This window comes from Carassius auratus, chromosome 7 (genome assembly GCF_003368295.1).
Source record: "Carassius auratus strain Wakin chromosome 7, ASM336829v1, whole genome shotgun sequence".
NCBI classification, from domain to species: domain Eukaryota; kingdom Metazoa; phylum Chordata; class Actinopteri; order Cypriniformes; family Cyprinidae; genus Carassius; species Carassius auratus.
The window spans coordinates 21,808,513-21,832,959 of NC_039249.1; the positions used below are offsets into that span (position 1 = coordinate 21,808,513).

At 36.6% G+C, this 24,447-nt stretch overlaps 1 protein-coding gene across 3 annotated transcripts in view; it reads right to left on the reverse strand.

Moving 5' to 3' along the window:
* LOC113106222 (neural-cadherin) overlaps positions 1-24,447 on the reverse strand; it is a 300,806-nt gene that overhangs the window by 69,742 nt on the left and 206,617 nt on the right. For all 3 annotated transcript variants that reach the window (XM_026267912.1, XM_026267913.1, XM_026267914.1), the window contains one exon: positions 1,287-1,513. In XM_026267912.1, coding sequence (XP_026123697.1) covers positions 1,287-1,513 — 227 coding nt within the window. The remainder of the gene's footprint in view (positions 1-1,286; positions 1,514-24,447) is intronic.

Consider the following 24,447-nt stretch of genomic DNA (forward strand, 5'->3'; position numbering starts at 1 on the left):
TTACTATCACTACAGGGAGACTTCTTTTTGGTTTTCGAGCTTGATGCAACAGAGTGTGTTTTAGTGAAGCGTCTGACACTTCACAGGGTGTCATTTCAGTTGCGTGTATTGCAGAAGGGGTGTTAGGGGGCGAGATAGAAGGGTATACCCCTGGGAAATGAGCAGAGTGCTCAGAAAAATCCACTTCCACCATCCTAGCATGGCCGTGGGGGAATCCTGAGCTCTACAAAGTATGCATTGTAGGCAGGGGAGCGAGGTGGAAAGCAAGGGGAAGAGAGAGGACTGCTGGAGATTATGGCAGTGCATTACGTATCATTTAAAAAGTTACAGACGTGAGGTGGGGGCTCATCTCTGTCTCTCTCCTGCTGTTCACACTCGTTTCTTCCAGCTCTCTCATAAGCCAACATCACACAGCCTACTTGACACATCCGAGATTCAGTGAATGGAGCCGACAACTGGCCGAAAATAGAATAAAAAGCTATTACATCAGATTCCGATGCAACAGTTCTGTGCACGAGCATGAACTGGCTGTTCTCGCTGATCCCTCTCAAAACCCTGCCAATGCATGTACCGTAAGCATGGCAATTTTAATTGCATTGAGTTTTTTTTTACTTTTTTCATTCCATGTCTTGAAATTTCTTCAATTACTATGGGTGGAGACAGGCAACTCACTTTCCATATCAGTGAGTTCATCTGTAATTACCTCTCTGAATTTTCACTTTCTTCTCCCACTATTTTTAGTAACTAGACAAATCAAATTTGGGTGAAACGATTGAGAAAGAGAATAAGGGAACATTTTAAGCAGTTTCTTCCAGAGGATTAGAAATCCCATCATTAATAACCTCTAGCTTCCATCAGTACTACTTTCACCGTCTCGGCTCGCCATTTGCAGGCCATTTTCCAAGCCTCTTTACGCCTTGTAATTGGTCCTGATCAATGATTTTGCGTAGGAGACTGATGCTTTTAGATCGGTTGAATTTTCAGCTCTTTTGCCTATAGCAGTGTGTCTTTTCTAAGAAAGAAATTGAGCTTATGTGTGATGTCAATGAAAAGAGAGCAAGGGAGAGTGAAAAGTGACACTTTAGATTTGACTGAAATGGTACAAAGAGAGCTGGGTTAATACATCAGGTCTCATCTTATTATGAATAAGTGAAAGCAAATGTAATTAGTGTTAAAGCATTCAGTTATTCCACACTGAAGTGCACATGCTTTTAGAGTGATTCCTAGGTTAATTAAAAGGTCTAATATAACTATATTCATATCCCTGCATTTCAGACAGGCCTTACTTTTTGTTTATGAGCTGCAAGGTATCCATGGACTCTCTCGGCCCTGAGGAATGGCGTGCTGTGAATGGAGAACCTCACATCCAGAGTCCTGTGCCGCTCTTCCACCAGACTGAAAATGTTGATGTCGTCTGCCCCCACAGACAGCATGTCTGACAGGAAGTCGCCTAGCAGCTCGTACCTGCTCTTCAGATTGCCACGGCGTTCCATGAACTCTGTGGCGGAGATATCTGTCAGAGACACAAACATAAATGCATGACACAATGATAACAGAACCATATAAATATTACCTATGAGCTACAAGAATTCCAGAACATGGAAAAAAAAAAAAAAAAAAAAAGCACCATTCTTAAAATGATGTGCAGAGCTCATGAAAAATGCATGGTGACGTTTTTCCTCGTCAACACATCTCGCTGTCATTAAGTGAGGTTAGTGCCTGTCAGTGGCTGTTCGCACAAACTCCAGCTGACATACCATGTCAAAAAGTATAGGACGAAAGCTCAAACTACTGCATGCAGCAAGTCTTTGTCACCATGGTAATAGGTGCCTGTGCTTTACAGTCACAGTTCCCGGCATGTCTTGACGAAGCTGGTCACGGCCTCTGAGCTTTGCTAGTAAATTGTGACACTTCTGCAACCGTCTGACCATTGATTCTCCTGTGCTGGAGCAGTGCTTTCTTCCAAAAAACCAATGGACTGTTCTAATTGGGATGCTTAGCCTACAGTTTGGGACTATGAGGGGGGTTGAATGGTGGCCCCAAGGGAGGTGTTAGACCGACTGAGAGAGATCCCAAGCTCAGTCTGTCCCCAGGCTGAGTCAGTGTCCCTTGGGCCAGTGCTTAAGAAAGGCAGGGGTGTCATAACTCTCTCTGACACTTCACAACTCACAAAGGCAGAGGGGCATGTTTGAGGAAATTGGGGGAGATTTTACAGTGACAACAGTGACATGGAAACATGCTCTGGATTTAGACTTTCCTTGTTAATCCCCTCACCCTTAGGAAACCTTAAGAAAAATGAGGTAATGCTGTGGGTATAAACGGGATACAAAAAGCATGGTAACAATTCAAAGTCCAATTTTAACTACATATTTTAACTATTCAGAGTGAGGAGTCACGTGCTGATTGGGGTTGATTTGGGCGGGGTCTGAGACCCATACGAGCTCCCTGTAGAGGAATGGCACAGATACCTGGACCATTTACCTCCATGCACATATATGGACACAGTTTTTGGTGTAAATTACTACACAATGCAGGAGTTTAAAAGACACAAGTCTTTGGAAAGTTACGAGGCTTTCTGCCATGGCTGGGTGCGGGGCTTGGCCATCTATAAGCCTCCAGGTGGTGAAAACAGTGTTGTACTGGACAAAGTAAGTTTCTTCACATGCGTTTTAGTGTGTTGTAATTATATTGCATTTAGCAGACACTTCTTGACCAAAATGACAAAGTAATTAGTCAAGTAATTAGTAAAGACTGTTTCGTAAACACTAGATTGTAACGAGATGTTCAATGTACACAAACGTTTCCAACATGTTTTGATGTCGGCTAAAGCTGTGTAAGTTTAGGTATTTAGCTGGAATTAGATTTTAGCTCAATGACACATACTGTACCAGGTTTTTGTGTTGAGGTACTGTATATAAAAAGTGTTTTTAACGCAGCAGTGACTTCCAGGCATGGTAAAACAGTGCGGAATTGCAAGAACCTCCTCTACTACAGAGTTAACAACACAGGTAAAGAATCATGTTTTGCCGCCGGAATCCTGCCAACATGGCAGAGAGGGTGAGATACCGTAATATCTCTGTACCATGACGACAACTCCTCACTCTCAATATGCTAATAGTGTGTTTTGATGGTCCCTTAAAACACATTTTACTGACTGTAAATTTAATTTTGAAAGTATAAAGTTCAAGTTATTCGACCCGAACTTAGCACTCTACTAATAATCTAATTACTATTGACTTTTACATGCAGTTTCAAAGTTACTTATATTTAGTAGAATGTCTAAAGTGGACTATTGAAATAAATTGTGACCAAAAACATAAAAAGTGTTGTGTGTATAAGAAAAGAGATTTATTTTATAGTCTGCATGAAATCAAAAATGAGTTTTTTTACTTTACTAGCACACATAGCTAGTCTTGATAGGAACAATTAATCCGTGCAAGTTGATCCGCAGAAAAAAAAAAATATTCAGCAAGGCTGCATAAAACTCATCAAAAGTGATCAAAAGATAATGTTGCAAAAATTATATTTCAATTAAATGCAGTTTTTGTGAACTTTCTTTTCAGCAAATAATTCTGAAAAAAAAAGAATTCACACTTCAGTAATTAGCACACTTCATTAATTGATAATGAGAAATGGTTTTTGAACAGCAAATCAGCATATTAGAATGATTTCTGAAGGATTATGTGCCACTGAAGACTGGAATAATGGCTGACAAAATTTCAGCTTTACTATAACAAGAATAAATTACATTTTAAAATGCAATAGAAAAGCAATTTTAAACGGGAATATATTTCACAGTATTACTGACTATTGACTTAAAAATAAACTCTCACTGACTCCAATCTTTTGAATAGTGGAGTATATATAATCAACACTCTTTTCAGTTGTTTTAATCAACTTCAAAGGAGAATATATTGCATATTACACACCGTCATTTCAACATACAGTAGTGTTTTTCCAAGAGTTTTGTTATTGTTCTTTTAAATGACTTGAAATATTTTCTATTCTGACAGCTACATAGTGAATGCTAATAATCCTTAAGGCCTTGTTTTGTGTCAAATTACAAGTGGTGTCTTTTTTTAAAACTTATTTCTATAACATGCAATGTGTTTGCGTCTTCCTTTACTCTTGCAACCCCACATCCCTTCTCTGATGGCGGTTGTTCGGTTCCATGTGCCGCACAGACCTGAACATCCGTGAAGTGAATTATTAGTCCTTGAAGACTGTCAATCATGAAGGTTTAGGTGGGGGCAAGGAAGGAGACTGTGATTAGCTTTGGGGGGTGCAGGAAGGGTGGTTGTCTGCTCCCATCAGGAACTATGTGTGAAGAGGAGACTCATCATGACAGCTGGGAACAGTCTCAAACCTGGCTTTGATCCAAGCCCAGATCAATCTTGCTCCCCTTCCCACGGGCATTAAGCAAGGGGTGTGCTTAAACACACACACACACATACCTAAACTTAAAAATACACAGGGGATCATAGTGATTTATGGTAAGACTTTCAAAAATAATGTTAATAATAATAATATTTTTTTCTATTAATTGAAAATATTGAAATAGATATGTCATTTTGCACATAAAGTACAAGACAAGGACTCACCACACTGTTCTTACCAAATGATAAATTAAGTAGATGCTAATTTTTAAAGATTCGCTAATCTCATAATATGATAATGCTTACACACACATGCATGGCATTTATAACTTCTCTCCAAGAAAAACATCAAGGACAGTACAGTGCAGGAAGTACAAGGATTGGACAGCAGAAGACTGTGCAAACTTATTTTCTCTGATGAAGCTCCCTTCGTTTGGGACCAGTGTTGGGTATAGTTACTTTGGAAAGTAGTTAGTTAGGTTACAACGTTACCATCAATTAAAAGTAATCAGTTATGATACAGCGTTACCTATTCATAAAAGTAACGCGTTAGAGTACTCATGCGTTACCAAAAATTAAAAGCCGTTTGCAGCGGCTCACACATGACAGACACAGCCCCCGGCCCCTTTAAATGCACCTAGAAGTCGTGACTCCCGACAACGAATAACGTCATTCATCCGACTAAATTAACACTGCAGGATAACAATAACAGGAAAGACAGTCAGCAATAGGCTATTCCACATGGCGTTTTATTTATTTATTATCACAGAACATATTATTAATCAAAATTCGCACCTAACGTTACCCAGCCCGGGTAGCCTAGGCTACTGTATATTATGAGCACCACAAGATAACTCCTGATTTTTCTTTAACTTTAAATAATGCAGTTATCAAAGTACAAGTATGCTTACTTGTAAACACAACCTTAAACAGGCTTGCAGATTTAAATCCATTTAGAAATGATGAACAACCAGCCAGCCAACGATCTAACAGAAATTAACAGCTGCCTGTCAAACAAAAATGATAACAAACCGAATTAAATCCTTCACCGCCACACAGGCAAATGACAAATCGCTTAATAGCCGAACTAAATATTATTAAAGTGTCACTCACAGTCACAAGCCTAAATTCGCTTTAACACAGTCCTCTTACATTTACTCTTCAAAGTAGAGATTAAAACGTATAGCGTTAAATTTGAGGTAGAATTTTTGGCGGTCGACAGAAGCTTTTCACCAAAGCAGAGTGTGCATTTTACCGTTATGTTCTTTTCTTTTTAGTTGACAAATTGAAAATAATGTGCGTACTTCCATAAACCAAACGCTGTCCTCTCTGCTATCTTGCCGGAGTTCGGGGAAAAAAAACACCCACACACACACAGGGTCAGGCGCAGGGCACAGACGCATCACAGCCATTGACTTTACGATTACAGAGCTTCGGCTCCGCTGATACATCCGCAGGTGGCACAATAGACCTAGGCCTACTGTCTGACAAAAAGCAGGCTGCAGTCGGGATTTTCCTTTCCTTAAAATAACGGATTACTTTTTTTTTAAAAATAACGAAGTTACTGATTACTTACGCACGAAACTAACGCGTTAAGTTACACATTTCAGGAAAAAAGTAATTAGAGTACTCTAACGCGTTACTTTGTAACGCGTTACCCACAACACTGTTTGGGACATCCAGAAAATCTATTTTTGAGAGAAGAAAAGATTAACGCTATCATGCATCCTATGACATGCCAACAGTGAAGCATCCTGAGACTATCCATGTGTTGGCTTGCTTTTCAACCAAGGGAGTGGGCTCTCTCATAATTCTGCCCAAAAACACTGCCATGAATAAAGAATGGTATCAAAACATCCAGCAAGAGCAACTTCTTCCAACTATCCATGAGCAATTTGTTGATGATCTGTGCATTTTCCAGGATGATGGAGCACCATGTCACAAAGCAAGAGTGATGAAGACGTGGTATGAAGATCATCACATTGAAATTTTGGATCTGTGGCCAGGCAACTCCCCGGATCTCAATCCCACAGAGAACCCGTGGTCCCTCACGAGTGGACAAGCAGAAACCCACAAATTGTGATCAACTCTGAGAACTAATAAGGCAAGAATGGATTGCCATCAGTCAGGATTTGGCCCACAAGCTATTATCCAGCATGCCAGAGCCAATTGCAACCGTTATATTATAAAGAACAAGGGTCAACACTGTAATATTGTCTAATATATTGTTCTTGCTAATAAAAGCTATTACTGAAATTATTAAAGCAAATTTTATCTACATGAGAGTGTTTGCGTGCAGGTGACTGCATATAATGAGCTCAGATATGGGAAAGACTGTACCTCGCTTTCATATGAATTACATAATCAGAATTTTTTTGTTTTTGATTTGAATTTATTCATTTAAAAGTAGACACTTCAAGCTCAGATATGGGAAAGACTGTACGGTTTCATACGGATTATATAACCAGAGAATATTTGTTTTTGATTTGAATTCATTAAAAAGTAGACACAAGCTTACTGTAGACATATTTCTCATGTCTCTGTCAAATTTGACTGAGTTTGTGACATGTAGAAAGTTGCTCGCGGAGACCTAGATGGCAGAAAGTGCACCCTGTTTGTTTATTTTGCAAAAGCACAATGTTTTGTTGTTACTGTCATGGTGAAAAAATAAAAGTAGTCCCTTTTTAGATTTGATTGATTTGTCTTATCTGTATCTGAGTATTTAAAGTTTATCTGTAAATCAGGAAAACTGAAAGTGAACATGCTGGTGCACAGAGGGTTAAAGACACTGAATTAAATTTTATTCTTAGATGGTAAATTTAGATTCAAATTAATATTTATTTTAAAACGGTTTAAATTATTTACTGTATGTAATGCAAGTATTTTATAAGTAACTGTAATTAAATTACCTAAAAATGAGCAGTAATCCCTTGCTTTACATTTTCAGTGGATAATTAATTTAAAGTAATTTAGTTACTTAGTAACACGTTACACCCAACACTGACTGTACTATTAATCACAGATTCAGCTTAACTGATGAGATGTGTATGACAATCACATATGATTTATTATGCAGCCCTTGTTTGTTGATCAAAAAGTGCAAAATAGATGAGGAAACTAGGATGCTGGGTGTATTGAAAATGGCGCCAGTACTGTCTAAAGCATTTGGAATGGTGTGCTGTGATTGGTTAAGCGGATATATTGCATTCTGCAAAAAAGGAAGACTGGTGTTTGTCGCGGTTAGGAAAACAATTGGAGAAATTGTACTTTTCAATACCGAACAGATCCAATCGTAATTTTGACACTTTTTGTAATTTATTTTTTGCATTTTTATTGGATTTTGGAACCAAACTCTTCAAATAATGAAGCAGCAAACTTTGCAAAACAAAATATATGTCACTAGCAAAACATTTAGCCATGACTAGTGAAGTCTGATCTTTGAAAAAATATAAAGGGTCACTAACTTTGTTTGCTCTTTCTGTTTTTCTGTGTTTTTTTTTTTTTTTTTTTTACTGAACTCTACAATAAATTTGTCCTATGGTTTAACACAAATAATTAAGAAAAAAAAAAAAAAAACCTAACTGTTTTTTTTTTTTTTTTAAGATATTTGAGATAAAAACAAATCTGTGGTTCTTTTTTGTGTGTCACAGCATATTACATCACACTAAAGGACATAAATTGTAGTTATTATATGATTTATGTTTAATTGTGAACATGTCAGGAAGAAAAATATGTTTTTTTTTTCTTTTATAATAATGTTCATCAAAGCTGCATGTGTGACTCTACTAAATATGATTGATATTCAAACTATATTTATTGAGATGTGAATAAATTATATATGGTTTCTCTTTGTAAGGCATAATTTTGATTCTACTTACTTTCTGCATTGTTCTCTTAGGATCTCCTCTCTTCTGGTGAATCCAGTTTAATTTTCTCTATATATTTCACAGTGTTCTCTCTTCCACTAATTTCGGTATCTTTATGACATTGAAAAAAATCAGAAAATAGAAAATGAAAATGATCAAAAAAGAATAAAAAGGAATTAAACAAATATTATTTAATTATTTGAAATGCTTCTTAAAGCTGCGGTAGGGAACTTTTGACGCTCTAGCGGTTCATAAACAGAACTGCTTGCGTCTTGCGGAAGAACATTGTAGCCAGAACTACTTCTCTCTGTTTATGTCTGTGAAGAATCACAAAGGTACTGGGTTACTCCGCCGCGGTACCCCCGAAGCAATCTAAAATAGTCCGAATATAAACACTTATTATGGGTGCACCCTAGTGATTCAGGACAAGCCAAAAACACGGTTTGGAAAATGGATTCATGGTGTACTCGCTTATTATATACATTTTTCTACATTTTGAACACAAACAAAGTTACGGACCGCAGCTCTGATTGGTTGTTTTTTACCAGGAGTGATGGAGATGGTTTCTGCAAATGGCAATAGGACCACTGGGAGGAGCCAGAGGAGCTTGATTTTTTTCACAGATTATCTGTCTCATATTCCACTGTCAGGACATAATGACAGGTTTAATAAATATGTAAAAAATATTTTTTTTTACAAAAGTTCCCTACAGCACCTTTAAAGAGACCTTGTCCTCTGGTGTGACATCTTTGTCCTGTGGTGTGAAAGTAAAGGTGTCACACCGGAGGACATTATCTGTCACACCAAAGGACAAGTCAGTCTTTTTCTGTCAATTAATGACCTTTCTATTCCAAGCTATCCTGTCAGGACTGAACCACAGCAGACTTGTGAATGAATGAGTGCAAAACAGCATTCCCAAAAACCTATCACAATTCACTGTCTGGGTTATATGAATATGAACGTAGTTTATCTGTAAAATACACATAGTTTGTTACACATAAATGAACATTTGTGCTGCATGATCTATTAAATAATAAAGTAATATAATTCACTGCTGCAAAACAGCATATTGCAGTTATTGTTCAAGTTTTTTTGTAATTCAGTTGAAATGAATGCAGGTTACACTGAAGTTGCCTACTATTTCAGAAACAGAAAATATGCAAATGAGAACTGCTTTACAGGGGCTTTAGTTGTATAAAAAAGCAGGTTTTTTGGCGGCATATTGATTACAATTTGTGTAACCATAGTTTAACTACAAATGCCATGGTTATACTATGGTTAGAACTTAACCATGGTTTTATAACTTTGGCTACTATTAAACCATGTTAAGTTCCATAAACACAAGTGCCAGGATACAGAGGGCTAACCACCGCAGGCTGAAGAAGAGATAAAATTAAAAGAAACACTGACAGATTTATTTTGTAAACCAACCAACAGAGTTTGGTCAAACACAGAGAGAGAGAGCTGCTCTTTGGCGAGGGTTAGATGGTGTATGCGGTGTTAAATTTTAGATTAAGCTCTGCCAATTACACGGAAGGACTGGCAGCTAAGGGTGTGCGATATTGAAAAAACAATTATAACTCAATATTTTCTTGGATTTTACCCATAACGATAATTAGACAATATTTAGCGGAGCGTGTTATTGTGCTGATTTTGTGTTACTGTACTGGTAGTCTTAAGGACAACCGTGGTCAGCTGACTTTGATATTCTTCATATTCTGTGTGGTAGTCAGTTCACAGCAGTGATAGAAATTTATCTTTTCCAATAAGTTTAAATTGATTTGTATCTTTTATGGTCCTTTTAACAGTTAAGCCTTTTTCCTTTTTTTTTTTTTTAAGTGTGCATAATCTTTTGAGCCAAATTCTTACATTTAATCAGCCAATTAGAGTAATAAGACATTTGGGCTGTTGTCAAGTAAATAAAATCAGTATACACAGAATTAATCTTTGCAATTCAGAGGAGAAACAGAAGCTGCATCTGAAGTGGCATTTAGATGCATTTACACACTGCTTAATGCAGGACATTAACACTAGAGCTGCCAGAGGTCGCTGTATACCTAAAACCACCAGCAGATACATTTTACCCTTGTACATTACAACTGTATTCATGTGGTTAAAGAACATATCATTTCACTGTATTATGCCACTGTCTTTACAAAGAAGTTTCTAGAGTCTTGAAAAGATTATGTCTAGTCATCAACTAAAAATATATTTTTATCCTGCTGTTTTATGTACAAGACTTTTTAATGCAGGCTACATGAATCCATAATGGTCCGTAGCCTAAGGTAAAAAAAATAAAAAAGTAAATAAAATGCCTTCACTGAATTAGGAGGTACTAGCCTAAATATTTGGGTGGTACATTATTATACAATGTCATTAATCAATATATTAAGATATTAAAAACCCTTGCTATTTAAATTACTAATATAACCTATAGATAACAATAAGAAATAATAATTCACCACACTGCATAGGATTATGTGATGACAAATTCAAGCACAGATAAATATTTATTATTTTTTTTTTAGTTATATAATTTATAGTTTGAATAAGAGAACAACACTGTTAAACTTGGGGAATCAAAAACAAAGTTTTATTTATTACATCATATTGATCAGATTTATTTATTTATTCTGCAAATGGCCAGGCTAGAATATCAACACCGTAGCGAACAATATACGATATGGCAAGACAAAAATTTAATAATTAAACCAAAGTTTGACCAATTGGAGTTATCATAAGCTAAAACATTTAAATATTATATCTGTATCACTGTCAGATGAGCCGTCAGATGGTAAGCTGAACAAGGATGCAACTTACCATCAGACTCTCCATCACTCAAGGCATTTAGTGTTTCTAATACCTACCTTCCATAAATAGCCTTTTTTGTCATTTTTACTTAATTTATGAAACTGATAACCACTAAATCAATGAAAGGCATTGCCTAGAAATGTACAATGTTAAAGCATAAGCGACAAGTAAACTACAGCGTTAAAACACATGCAAATAGACTGAATTGTGCAGTGAAAAAAAACAAACAAAAGAACTGTAAATGCATATGCTCACAAGTCTAACCAGTTTTGGGCACGTTTGGAAAGTATCTTCAATATGGCAGCCATGGTTGTTTTCACTCCGAAGTGGCCTTCGGAGGATGATATATCCCGCTTGGAATGCACCATCTGTAGGTGTTGTGTTTGGTCTTTGCAATTTACTCGATAATGTTAAATCGTACCATCATTAAAACAACAATTAAGATATTATCGCAGACCTCTAAGGGAGAATCCTGACAATTAAAGGCCTTAATTGTTGAACCTGATGATCCTGTATATTTTGCCACACACTTTTCCTTGCATTTCTTGTGTTTGGCACTCTCTCCATGTTTAACATAAAAATGTGTAGATTATGTGACGAATGCTGTGAGTGTTACATGCAAACTGTGTCCCACAGGCTTTAAAATGAATGTAGTGCAAAGAGCACAATGCATTTTCATAGCGAGTTTTTCATGCTATTCTCTCCCCGAAAACTGTATGCCTTCTTTTCGGCTGGCGGATCAACATTTATCACATGATCACTATCACCAGCACCATTATTAGTAACTTTAGGTGGTTTACAAAATAAATCTGTCAGTGTTCTTTTCATTTACTCTTTTCTTCTGCCCTTTGCATTTCCTGCAGTAGTTAGCTCCCTGACACCTATATGACACGATATATATACACAAGTCTAACCATATATATATATATATATATATATATATATATATATATATATATATATATATATATATATATATATATATATTTTTTTTTTTTTTTTGTTTGTTTTTTTTTTTTCACAAAAAACTATTTACGTGCACAAAATAAGAATATATATATATATATATATATATATATATATATATATATATATATATATATATATATATATATATATAAAACCCAATTCACAGATGTACTGTATAACTGTTTACAAAAATTTTGGAATGTTTAAAATTCATCATAGACTGTGAATGTGTGAATAGCCTTGGATTTGGGTGTGTATTATTTAGACTTTCCTGGCAGGGAACTCCTCCCACACAGGACGCTTGTACTGTTTAGCCAATCAGATTTTAGTCTGTTGATTGATCAATCATAAAAATACACAAAACACCATTGTACCCCCCTTTAAATAGCTTTGTAAAGGTGTATTTTTTACCTTTGCATGCTTAAAACTTTGAGGTAAAATGGGCTGTTTAGATACACTCATTAACATGAGTTAGCCGGCAGCTACTGTTCAGTCCAGACTCCGAGTCAGGGGCGCAGATGGGATTTTTTAACTGGGGGGGACCAAGCTGTCCAGTAGTCAAATTTTTTCAGTCCAGAAAAATCACCAGCTCAGTCACAGACGAGGTCTTTATTTTTTTTGTAACAATTCAAAAAAGCAAACTTTCTTATATTCTAGATTAATTGCACACAATCTGAAATATATATATATAAAAAAATTGTTTTAATTCTCATGGTTACGACTTACATCTTAATAAAATAAAAAATTCAGTATCTCAAAAATGTTAATATTCTATTTTGAGGTTGATTAGTTTGGTAAATTTTGATTATAAATACAGGGTACCTCCTGGGCTAGTTTAGAACATGCAACCACAATTATGGGAAAGACTACTGACTTGACAGTTGTCCAGAAGAAGTTCATCAACACCCTCCACAAGGAGGGTAAGCCACAGAAGGTCATTGCAGAAAGGGATGGCTGTTCACAAAGTGCTGTATCAAAATATATTCATAGAAAGTTGACTGGAAGTAAAAGGTGTGGTAGGAAAAGGTGCACAAGCAAAAGGCATGACCACAGCCCTGGGAAGATTATCATGAAAAGCTGACTAAAGAACTTGGGAGGGAGTCACCACACTCAGACGTCTTCAGGAAAAGAGCTAGAGCTGTCACATTCCTAGAACCAAGCCAATCCTGAACCAGAGAATAACGTCTGAAGCATCAAACCTGGGGTAAGGAGAAAAAGAACTGGACCGTTGCTCAGTGGTCCATAGTTCTCTTTTCAGATGAAAGTAAATTTAGCATTTCATTTGGAAATCAAGGTCTGGAGTCTGGAGGAAGACTGGAGAGGCATAGAATCCAAAGTCCAGTTTGAGGTTTCTGAAGTCAGAGATGATTTGGGTGCTGTGACGTCTGCTGGTGTTGCTCCATTGTGTTTTATCAAGTCAATGCAGCCATCTACCAGGAGATTTTGGGAGCACTTCCATCTTCCATCTGCTGACAAGCTTTATGGAGATGCTGATTTCCTCTTCAAGTAGGACGTTAGCACCTGCCCACAGTGAAAAAAAACACTTCCAAGTGGTTTGCTGACCATGATATTACTGTGCTTGATTGGCCAGCCAACTCACCTGACCTGAACCTCACAGAGAATATATGGGGTATTGTAAAGAGGAAGAGAAGTAACACCTGACAAACAATACAGAGGAGCTGAAGGCCTCTATCAAAGCAACCTGGTCTTCAGTAACGCCTCAGCAGTGCCACAGACTGATCGCCTTCATGCCACGCCGCACTGAAGCCCCAACCAAGTATTGAGTGCATAATTAAACCTACTTTGGATTTTTATTTTTATTTATTTTTAAGTTTCCTACTTTTCATTTTTCTAAGCTGTAAGTCACCATCAGAATTAAAAAAAAAAAAACTCTTCTGTTTTCAGTCTGTAAATCTAGAATATAAGAAAGTTAGCTTATTTGAATTAAATTACACAAAATAAAGTATATTATACACCTGTATATTATCACTATGGTTACCGCTACAGGCACATTTGAGGCAGCTACCAGCTCCTCGTATGACCCCGGGGTCAGGAGTCATAGCAATACACACACACAACGTAAACGTCAGTGGAAGCACCATCGCCATGTGTGTTTATTGACAACAGAACACTGTGTAGTGAGAATGTGGGTAAAGTAACGGTTAGACTATTATTGTGCTTAAGCCTGCGTCTGCCCAGACCCGATTCTTTAGCACCAAAACAAACACACCCATACCCCAACAGGACCTGCTACGGTGGCCGAGAGAGAAAACATGCTGCAAATGACAAAAATACCTGTAAATTATGAAAACATCTTCATCAGTTTGACAACACGTGCTGCAAATACTAACAATCCAAACAAATAAAGAAATGTGCTGCAAAAACACAGAGCACATCGGAAATATTTAAGGGAACCGTAAAGTGACAAATGTGGCTGGGACATAATTTATAAATGTTTGCTCTGAAAAAATACATTTTGTTTATTTTAACAATCCTAGTCATACGATTCCTTAGCTTTGTGGATATTATTAGCCTAAATAAGCTGACTAAATACACAATTTCTGTACCTGTGAAATGTTACGTAAGCTGGCTTACCTTACAAAAACTAACCATAGTCTGTGGTTTTACTATTGAAATGAATTAATAAATAAATACATTATATATATATATATATATATATATATATATATATATATATATATATATATATATATATATATAAATGGTTTCTGTAATCATTAACAAATTAACCATGGATTTACTACTATAACCATAGTTTAACCATGGTATTTGTACAAATATGGTCATAAAAATGGTAATCAATACTAAAAAAAAACAAAAACAAAAACACATTATTTAAATTTTCTTTTTGTTGGGGTAATTTTGTTTGGTTTGAGTATTTGCAGAGCGTTTCTTTATTTGTTTGTGTTGTGAGCATTCGTAGCTTGTTTTTGTATTTCATTGTGTTGAGTATTTGCAGCACTTGTGCTGTCAAACTGATGAAGATGTTTTCTTAATTTGCTGGTGGTTTTTCTATTTGAATGTGTTTTGTGAAGTTGAGTTCTCTCGTCCACCGTGCATTGCCCCTATTTTGAAATCTTTACCCCACACGTACATTTGCAACCATGGCAACAACGATCGCAGAAACAAGCGAAGATGACACACAAGCATATTCAAACAAAAGCAAACATGGATAAGTTGTGTGAAACAACGCAAAATCATTACTCACCTATCAAAAAGAAACAAATAAACCTCGGCGTCCGATTCGAGCCCTTCCCAATCCTTCAGTTTCTCTCCGCCGCTGGAAAGCTGCTCCGATATTTAGGCGGGTCCTACCTCTTTCTTGATTGTAAACCCTCTTTTTTATCCGCCATCGCTCTCAATAAAAGCGGCAGCTAAATGACTAAATGTAAATGTAATGTAATATGCATCCTGTGCACTCAAATTGAGCGCTCTCTTCTCGCTATCAGGACAAGACACGCCCCCTTACCGCTGATTGGCTACAAGTGTGTTTTGGGACTCGGTCAGACACAGCGGTCAAAAGCGTGTTTCAAAAATCATTTAGTACACGTTTAAAGGAGCGGCGGGCCGGGTCGCTTCTACTTAGACTAATGTACATCGCGGAAACTCAGATGAATCCTCTGTTTTACCAATAAAACCTTTCATTGAGAAAGTGAGGGGGACGGATCTGGTTACTATGAATCTGGGGGGTTCATGTCCCCCCCGTCCCCAGTGCCATCTGCGCCCGTGCTCAGAGTGTGTTATTATTTAATATTGATCTATTCTTATGTTTAAGAATAGGTTTAAAATAAGGTTTTGACTGATGGGACATGTCACAGATAAACAGAAGATAATGAAAATATAGTTTTGGATATTTTACAAGCAGCCTCTTGTGTTTTTGCTTATTGAGGACATGAAAGAGCTGTCACAGCAGATCTTGTCTCGTGTATAAAGTCCTGCGATGACACACATTCAGCTGATGATGATGTATGTTATAACATGCACACATTGGAAACCATGTATATTTCACTGTATTTTGTTTATGTTGCAAATACCATTTATTTCAGTACTGTGATGCTAAAGATGTACAAATTGCAGAGACAACCCGTGACCCTGATGTTCCCAATTTATCCCCTTACAACATCTTATGAGGTGATGTGAATCTAGAAGTTTCATTTGGAACTGTAACTCTTTTAAGTTCATGTTGCAACCCATCCATTTTGACAGTTGCAATTAGGGGTGTAACGATTCACTCGTTTTCTCGATGCATCGATTACAAACCCTGTCAATTCATATGCATCGATCTTGAAACATGATTTTTGAATCGTGAATCGCTGATCTTGGACAGTAATCGATTCAAAATGCTAAGAATCGAATGAATCGCGATTTCTATAGCTATTCAATGCTTTCAAAATGTATACACATTAAATTACTACACGCACGAATTAATGGAGACCTTGAAGAGTGTTCGTGAATCGTGCCTCTTATCTGTCCTTCACGCGCTGCACTGTTTACCGCCTGTGAGACTGTCACAGGATTGCGCTCGCGCTCAGTTCGTCTCTGACGCAGCTGACGTGTGATCTATAGGACTCGTGGCCAGTAATGCTAACGTAAATTAGTTTTACTTTTCTGTAGTTTGTCAATGGCTCTCTGCATCTTACCGATGGAGTTACCGGAGTCGTCGACAGCTGTATTTATTGTATGGACGGAGCAGAAATGTAAGTGTCTAAATCATACACACAGATCCATTGAATGATAAATGTTTTTAAACAATGCGGATGAACCGAATATACGAAGGAAACTTTTAAAATTAACCACAGCATTAACAATGACCTTGAAATAAGAGCGCAAGATTTATCTGATAATCAGATGCATGAAAGTAGCGTTTGTTTCATTAGTAAACAGACATCTGGCGGGTTTTCTCTCAGAATCATTCGCTGATGGAGAGGAAAAGTTAAATAGAGATGAAGACGTTTTCACACTGAAAGAGAAGCGATCTCGCTCTCATAGACGTGCCAGGCTATATCTGCAGCTAAACTGAATAAAAGCAGAATGAACTGATGAAACAAAAAAAAAAAACCCACAAACAATTTATGAATAATGCAGTGCTAATTGACATTTATTACAGTACAGAAACTATAAAGTATATTTTCTACCTTATTCTGTGCAGAAAATTTAAAGAATTGCTAATTAAATGTAGCCTAGTATATAAAACAATCCTAAAATTGCCATTAGGAAAAAAATATCGATTACAAATGATTGATTATTGCCCAGCAGTGTATTTGATTTATTACAGCTAATTAAAAGTAATTAAAAAAGAAGATAATAGAGGTATGGGTTGGCTTGTAAAAATAATAATAATAATAATTATTATTATTATATAGGCTACATACATAAAATGATTGTATTTGACATTTCTGTCACTTCTGAAATTATGGCTACGCCCCTGGTGTGACAAAATGTTAGCTTATACATAATACTCTTTAAGCTCTTTTTTAAAAACTTGGCTTACATACATTTTTACGTATGCCATGTCGCATCATTAAACTAGCATTTAACAATGGACAATTTTTTTTTTCTAACCTATGGTTCTCTAACCATAAATGCTACTGTAATTTGCCCCCTGTATAAACATTTAAAGAATTTAGTAGAAGCATTTAAATAATCCCGTGAATGCACTTAAAAGAATGCAGAATCGAATCGTTATAATCGAATCAAATTTAACCTGTTAACTGTCACTCACGTTTTTGAAGATAGACATGAATATGCATGATACAAACCTACATTTTTTATAATTCATGACTGAAAACATTTTGTAACATGATTTTGATGTGCCATTTACATGGTAATGCAATGTCTGATTTTAAAATGGGTTTTGAAGGATGAATTTTGAGATTTTATGTTTTCAAGTCATATATAACTTCTGATGATTTCTAAAATGTGATAGAGAAAGAGGCAACGAGGAACTCTTTTTTTTAAACAAAGGTCAAAGCTCCTTTTGTAATGTAGATTTCTGAGGGTGCACTCTTGTCATAAATTAATCTATTACTTTTCCTACATAATTTTTAACAAACAATATTGGTAAAATATATATTTGGGAGTCTTAGACTTTTCCAACGATATATAGTTTGTCAAGATTAGATTAGATTTGATTGTAATATAGTAAAGTCAATGTAGGCATTTAACAGGTTAATTGTGAATCGAATCGAATCGTTCTAAATTTGCATAAATCGTTCTTGAATCATATCGAAAACCTATGAATCGTAATCGAATCGAAGCCTTGCCAAAGATTCACAGCCCTTGTTGCAATAGATTTTTTTTCTTTTTTTTCAAGTAATGCATTTTTCTTTTAGAATGGTACCCTATGACTTTGTACATGTTAAGGCGTTGAGCTATGCTATGCATTATTATATGTGTTCACGTATTAAAAGCATAATAATATTTTATTAAACATTTCTAAGAGACCCTAAAACAACATGAAATAAATAAGTAAACACAAACAAACAACACTGTGGAATGACACATACTGCATGTATCCATAACGAATGAACAGAAATTAAAATATATATATATGTGTTTACACGTATACATGAATACATGTATATAATTAGGAGCAGTTATAATGCAAATGTCTAAATAATGCAGTGAAACCTAATCTGAGACAAATACCCAAAGGGAATATTTACACTCATAAACGGATGGAAACATATACATAGCTTAAACCAGAGGTTTAGCTGATGATGCTTAGGAGACTTTGATATTTGGTGAACTAACCACAGTGAATGAATGCCAATAATTTCCCAATTTCTCTTTTTAATGATACCACAAAGTCCAGTTTTGGTGGAAAACTCAGTGTTAGCCAGGAGATGAGGATCAAAACATGAGACATTTAAAAAGAAATTTAAGATAAGTCCAAACTGGCTAAGTCAGAAGCCTCAAAAGTTCAACCTCAAAAAGCTTTTCATGTTGCATGTCCTGCAGAATGTGGGAGTTTATGTAGAAATGTGTGTATGTGTATGCCCTGTTTGTGTACAGGCAGAGCAGAGGTTATGGGAATAAGCTTGTGTGAATTTGCACACACGTATTCGGTTATCTCTATGAGCTAGCATGGGTGTCTAAAGGACTTCTGCAACTACTTTCCCCTTATATTTCACTTTACAATCAGTTCACTTCCCGAGATGCACAGAGCAAGCTATAATCTCAAAGCAGCAGCATTAAACAGGCCTTACGACTCTCCGTTGCCTTCAACATTTGCTCCTGAAATGGGATTTAAAATGTCAAGGAGGCAGTAAATAGTGCGAAAGTCGAACTTTCAGTTAGCCCAGAATCCAATGCATGTTGAGACAGGACTCCAGGGAAATAAACAGCTTAAGTATTTGGTCAGAACATTAACCCATACCTCTTTTGACTAATGCCATGTTCATGTGCATTTTAACAACTTCTGATTTTTTTAAGTCGACTTTTATGTGATGAAAGTCGAGTCGACTAGTTGCCGATTACCTCATTAATGAACAAATAAGCCTGACCCTGGAGCTGAGACACAAACACCTTGTGCACAGCTATGGCATATGACACAGCACTATTGCCAACATGGCTATTGCTACTATAATAACAAAATTTTGTCTTTTGGTCATTATACTTCTCATAGAATTCTGCTCATTCTAAATCAGATACAGATAAAGTAGCACACTAAAGATTAAATTTATATGAATGCATTAGTGGGAGCGATTGCCTGTGTGAATTAATTCTACATGGCAGTGTTTCTCTACTAGTAGTGACGCTGTGGGATTTAGTTATTAAGACATATATGCTTGAACTTTTTAGTTTCTAAGCTATTTTATTAAGAAATCACTGAACAGTGTTGACAGTATATTTCCGAGCTGAATGATTCTGTGTGCTCAAGATCTGTGCGTGATCTACTGTCTGTAGCCTTTGTGTGTGCATTACAGTGAAGCAGTGCATTAGATTAGAACCGAGATTAACTTACCTAAACAATAAGCTGTTTAAAACGAGCATTCCCCCATTCAATTTTGAGCATGCAGTAATATAATGACGTCTTGTGGAGTATGCATTTATTTGTCATTTTAACTGTTCGGAAATTGAGCGTAAATGTGCAAGACCTTCAAAGATTTCCTATCCTGTTGCGCCCTCTATAGGACCAGCGACTAGTCGACGTCAAGCTTAAAGCATCTTGGCATTTCATTTCAGTCGACTAATGGATTTATCGGTGCAACCCCTACATTTTAAACAATGCCTAAAATACTGACAGATCCTGACGTCCCCTTCTGAAACCAAAAGCCTTGTTTTGAGACTTGTTTGTTTTTTGTTAAACTGTTGCAATTTTAGGGACCTAAAACTCCTGAGGTATTAAAGATGAAAGTCCAAACTCACAAAAAGGCTTAAGGTAACTGAGTGTGAAACAGGTTCCAACACTAGGTTAATGTACAATTTCACAAACACTGCCACATACCAACTCACAATTAAAACCACAATTAAAAAATATAAATATCACTTCTACATAAATGCATGGTATTTATCTACAGTCACAATTATTTCACCATGAACACTTCCAGATAAATCAATAATTAAGGTAATCCAGTTCATGCCATTAACCATACAAATTTTCAATGAGCAAATGCATTATCACTGTGATACAGTACTGCTTTATGGTAGTTTAGCTTTTTATCATTATGGTAAAAGCTGGCAATTGGGCATAGCAACATTCATATTCATATTTATTGTAAAACTATGTTATGGGGTGGGCAATATACCAGTAGACATGATAAAATCTTAGGACTGTGCAAAAAATTGAATGCGATTTTCATGCACATCTCCTCAGTAAAGACGCTCCTGTAATTAGAAGTATATCTCCATCACGTGCGTTCAGATCATGGTTGCCAGGTTTTCACAACAAATCCTGCCCAGTTGCTTCTCAAAACTAGTCCAAAACTAGCCCAAATGCGTTTCCAGGAGGTTTTGCGAAAAAAAAAAAATGCTTTGCGGGGTTACAATTTAAGTTTTATGGCATGGTCGCCTTGGTAAAATTCGCATTTATGGGCTTAATATAATGTTATTGGTATTGTCGCTTCGACCCGCGGACATGAAAAACAACCACAGACTTGGCAACATTGGTTGGCATTTACTACACCGAGCCGTAATTCACTGACAATCTACACAAAATAGATTTTAAAATCGGTGGTGATTCTTTGTCGATTTTGAAAGAAATTTTGTGTTAGTTGTCAGTAGACTACGGCTCTGTGGAGTAACTGCCGCTCCACCTGAATCAGTGTTGCCAAGTCTGTGGTTGTTTTCCAAGTCCGCGGTTCGAAGCAACCCCAATACCAATAACGTGATATTTAGCCCCTAAAATGCGAATTTTACCAAGACAACCATGCCAAAAAACAAAACGTATATTTTAACCCCGGGAAGCATTTTTTTTTTTATCTGGGAACCTCCTGGAATCGCGATTAGTTTTGGACTAGTTTTGAGAAAAGCAACAGGGCAGGATTTGTTGTGAAAACCTGGCAACCCTGATCTGAACACACATGCTGGAGATAATAATTCTAATTAAAGGAGTGTCTTTACTGATGAGATGTGCATGAAAATCGCATTCGATTTTTTGCACAGCCCTATAAAATCTGTCACTGCTCTTTGACTAAATCATTTTTGTAACCTTAATAAAAGAAATGGACATTTAATTTACACAGTGAAGAATATACTGTGTTTTTATACATTGGATTACTTTATACAATGCACCCTTTTTATTCATTTGTTCTGTAGTTTTTTTTTTTCCCTATTACTTGTGATTAGTTTATTATTTAATAACAGACTGTTTACTTATCTTTGGTGAGTTTGAGTTTATTTTTTAATATAGGCTAGTATTCGTTTTTTTGTAATATTGACCCTGTTGACATTAATTATGAAGAAAGACCTAATTTAAAGGAAAAAAAATAACTATATTGTAATATATATTGTTACTTTGAAACAAAATCACTCATGTTGTGATCAGTAATATACATATAAACAAAAGTTTCTTTAAGGGGGGGGGGGGGGGGGGTGAAATGCTATTTTCATGCATACTGAGTTTTTTACACTGTTAAAGAGTTGGATTCCCATGCTAAACATGGACAAAGTTTCAACAATTAAGTTGTAGGTTTGAAAGACCTACAACTCCTTCCGGGTTGTCACAAGTTTCGGAAAGTTTTTTCGAGTATGGCTCTGTGTGACGTTAGATGGAGCGGAATTTCCTTATATGGGTCCTAAGGGCACTTCCTGCCGGAAGAGCGCGCGCTCCCGTATCGCAGAGCACTGAGAGCACAGACTTCACTGATCAGAGCGAGAGCGTAGCGAAATGTCACAAAAGAAGTGTGTTTTTGGTTGCCAGGGCAAGACAACCCTGCACAGATTACCAAAAAAAAAAAAACAGCATTAAGGGACCAGTGGATGGAGTTTATTTTTTACAGAGCATCAACCGAGTTGTGCAAGTGTTTTTGTTTGTTCCCTGCATTTCGAAGATGCTTGTTTTACAAACAAGGCCCAGTTAGACGCCAGATTTGCACATCGTTTATTTTTTATGGATAATGCAGTCCCAACGAAAAAGGGTCACGATCGTGTGTTGGAACTGCAAGCGGTGAGTAAAACTGCTTCAAATATCTCTGTGTTGTTAACTTAGCTATCGGCGCGTAAGCACATCAAGTAAACAACATGCGATGTTGTCATCAAACTGCACTTTCCACATGTACAGCTTAAAAAAAAAAAAAAAAAAAAGACGACATGGAATGCATTTATATTTATATAGCGCTTTCAACAGACCACATGGCCATCCAAAGCGCTTTACAATTTGCCTCACATTCACCCATTCACACTACTCATTCATACACCGACTGCGGTGTCTGCCATACAAGGCGCCATCCAGCTCGTCGGGAGCAGCTGGAACTTAGTGGACATAAAGTGGAACTTAGTCATTTTCCAAAACCGCTAAGCAAATATATACAGTTTCAGTACATACCACATAGAGACATCATTGCTGATGCTGCTCTTGTTAAATTTCAGCCTCTGGATCTGATTCTGGATCATAAATATACAATGAATCTGACTGTTAGCCATGGTTTGTTTTGGTTGGTTTTGTCCTCACGGAAATATCACAGCTTCCAAACGCTCTCAACGCAAAAGCCTACTCGCGCTCGTGATTCTTTAGCTCCGCCCACACGTCACACCTCCAGCCGGTCGTGTTTTTCCGGGAAAAATCAGTACAGACTATCTTTCTCTTATGAATATAATAAAACTAAAGACTTTTTGGAGTTATGAAGGATGCAGTACTACTCTATAGGTACTCAAGATTAACAGGATATTGAGTGAAAATGAGCACCCCCCCCCCCCCCGCCCCCCCCCCCCCCCCTTTAAAGAACACTTCACTATTTTTGAAAATAGGCTCATTTTCCAACTCCCCTAGAGTTAAACAGTTGTGTTTTACCATTTTCTAATCCATTCAGCTGATCTCTGGGTCTGGCAGTAACACTTTTATCTTACAATATATCCTAGAGGGTTAATAGTAAATCGCACTTCATTTAGTTTAAAGACTACGGTAAATAGAAATATGGGATGAATATCTAACTGCACAGCCCACAGTAGATTATCTGATGAAACTACAAAAAATGCAATAAGAGTAACTAAGATTGTTTTTAATGCCACACATAAACTTGCTTCAATTAGGGATTGTCAGAGATTATAGAAAGAAGAGGCATTTACATAATACACTGTGGTCACAAGTAATCTGTGAAGTAACAATGAGCAAAAATAAAAACTGTTTGCTGTCTTTCCATGTCATAAATTCAGTTGCACTGCTAAAATCAAAGAGAAATATCTTTATAGGCTTATGAGGTTGCTATTGGCTTACATTTTATATTCTGTCTTTCCATCTCCCACAAGGCCTTTTCCCCCAATTTAATAGTCTTAAAACTACAAAAACCTCAGCTATAGTCCATTTCATTTCAGCCCAGTCTTGTTTTCATTAAAACGCTGGCTGTCGTAATGTCACCAAAGTCAATAAGCTCATGAGTTTTACTGCCACAACATGGCACACAATCAACAGAAAACCTGATTCCAGGCCCAAACAATCAAACTATTTTAATGTCTTTGATTGAAATAAGCAGTGGACACAGACTCGGCTCAAGTCTCAATAGTGATGTATACAGAGTGCTATTCATTACCAATCAAATTAGTTTTAGAGCCTTTAAAATGATTTCAATTGGAAGTAACATTTACAGCAGTATTATATGCAAACGGTATAATCCAATTGCATTCCAAAAAGATTAAAGAATAATTTTATAGAAGGTAAGCTTAGGTTTCAGGCTTTTAGTTCTGCACAAATAAAATGATGAATCAGAGCTGCTGTTGTCATGAAACTGAGACTGCATATTGTTTCT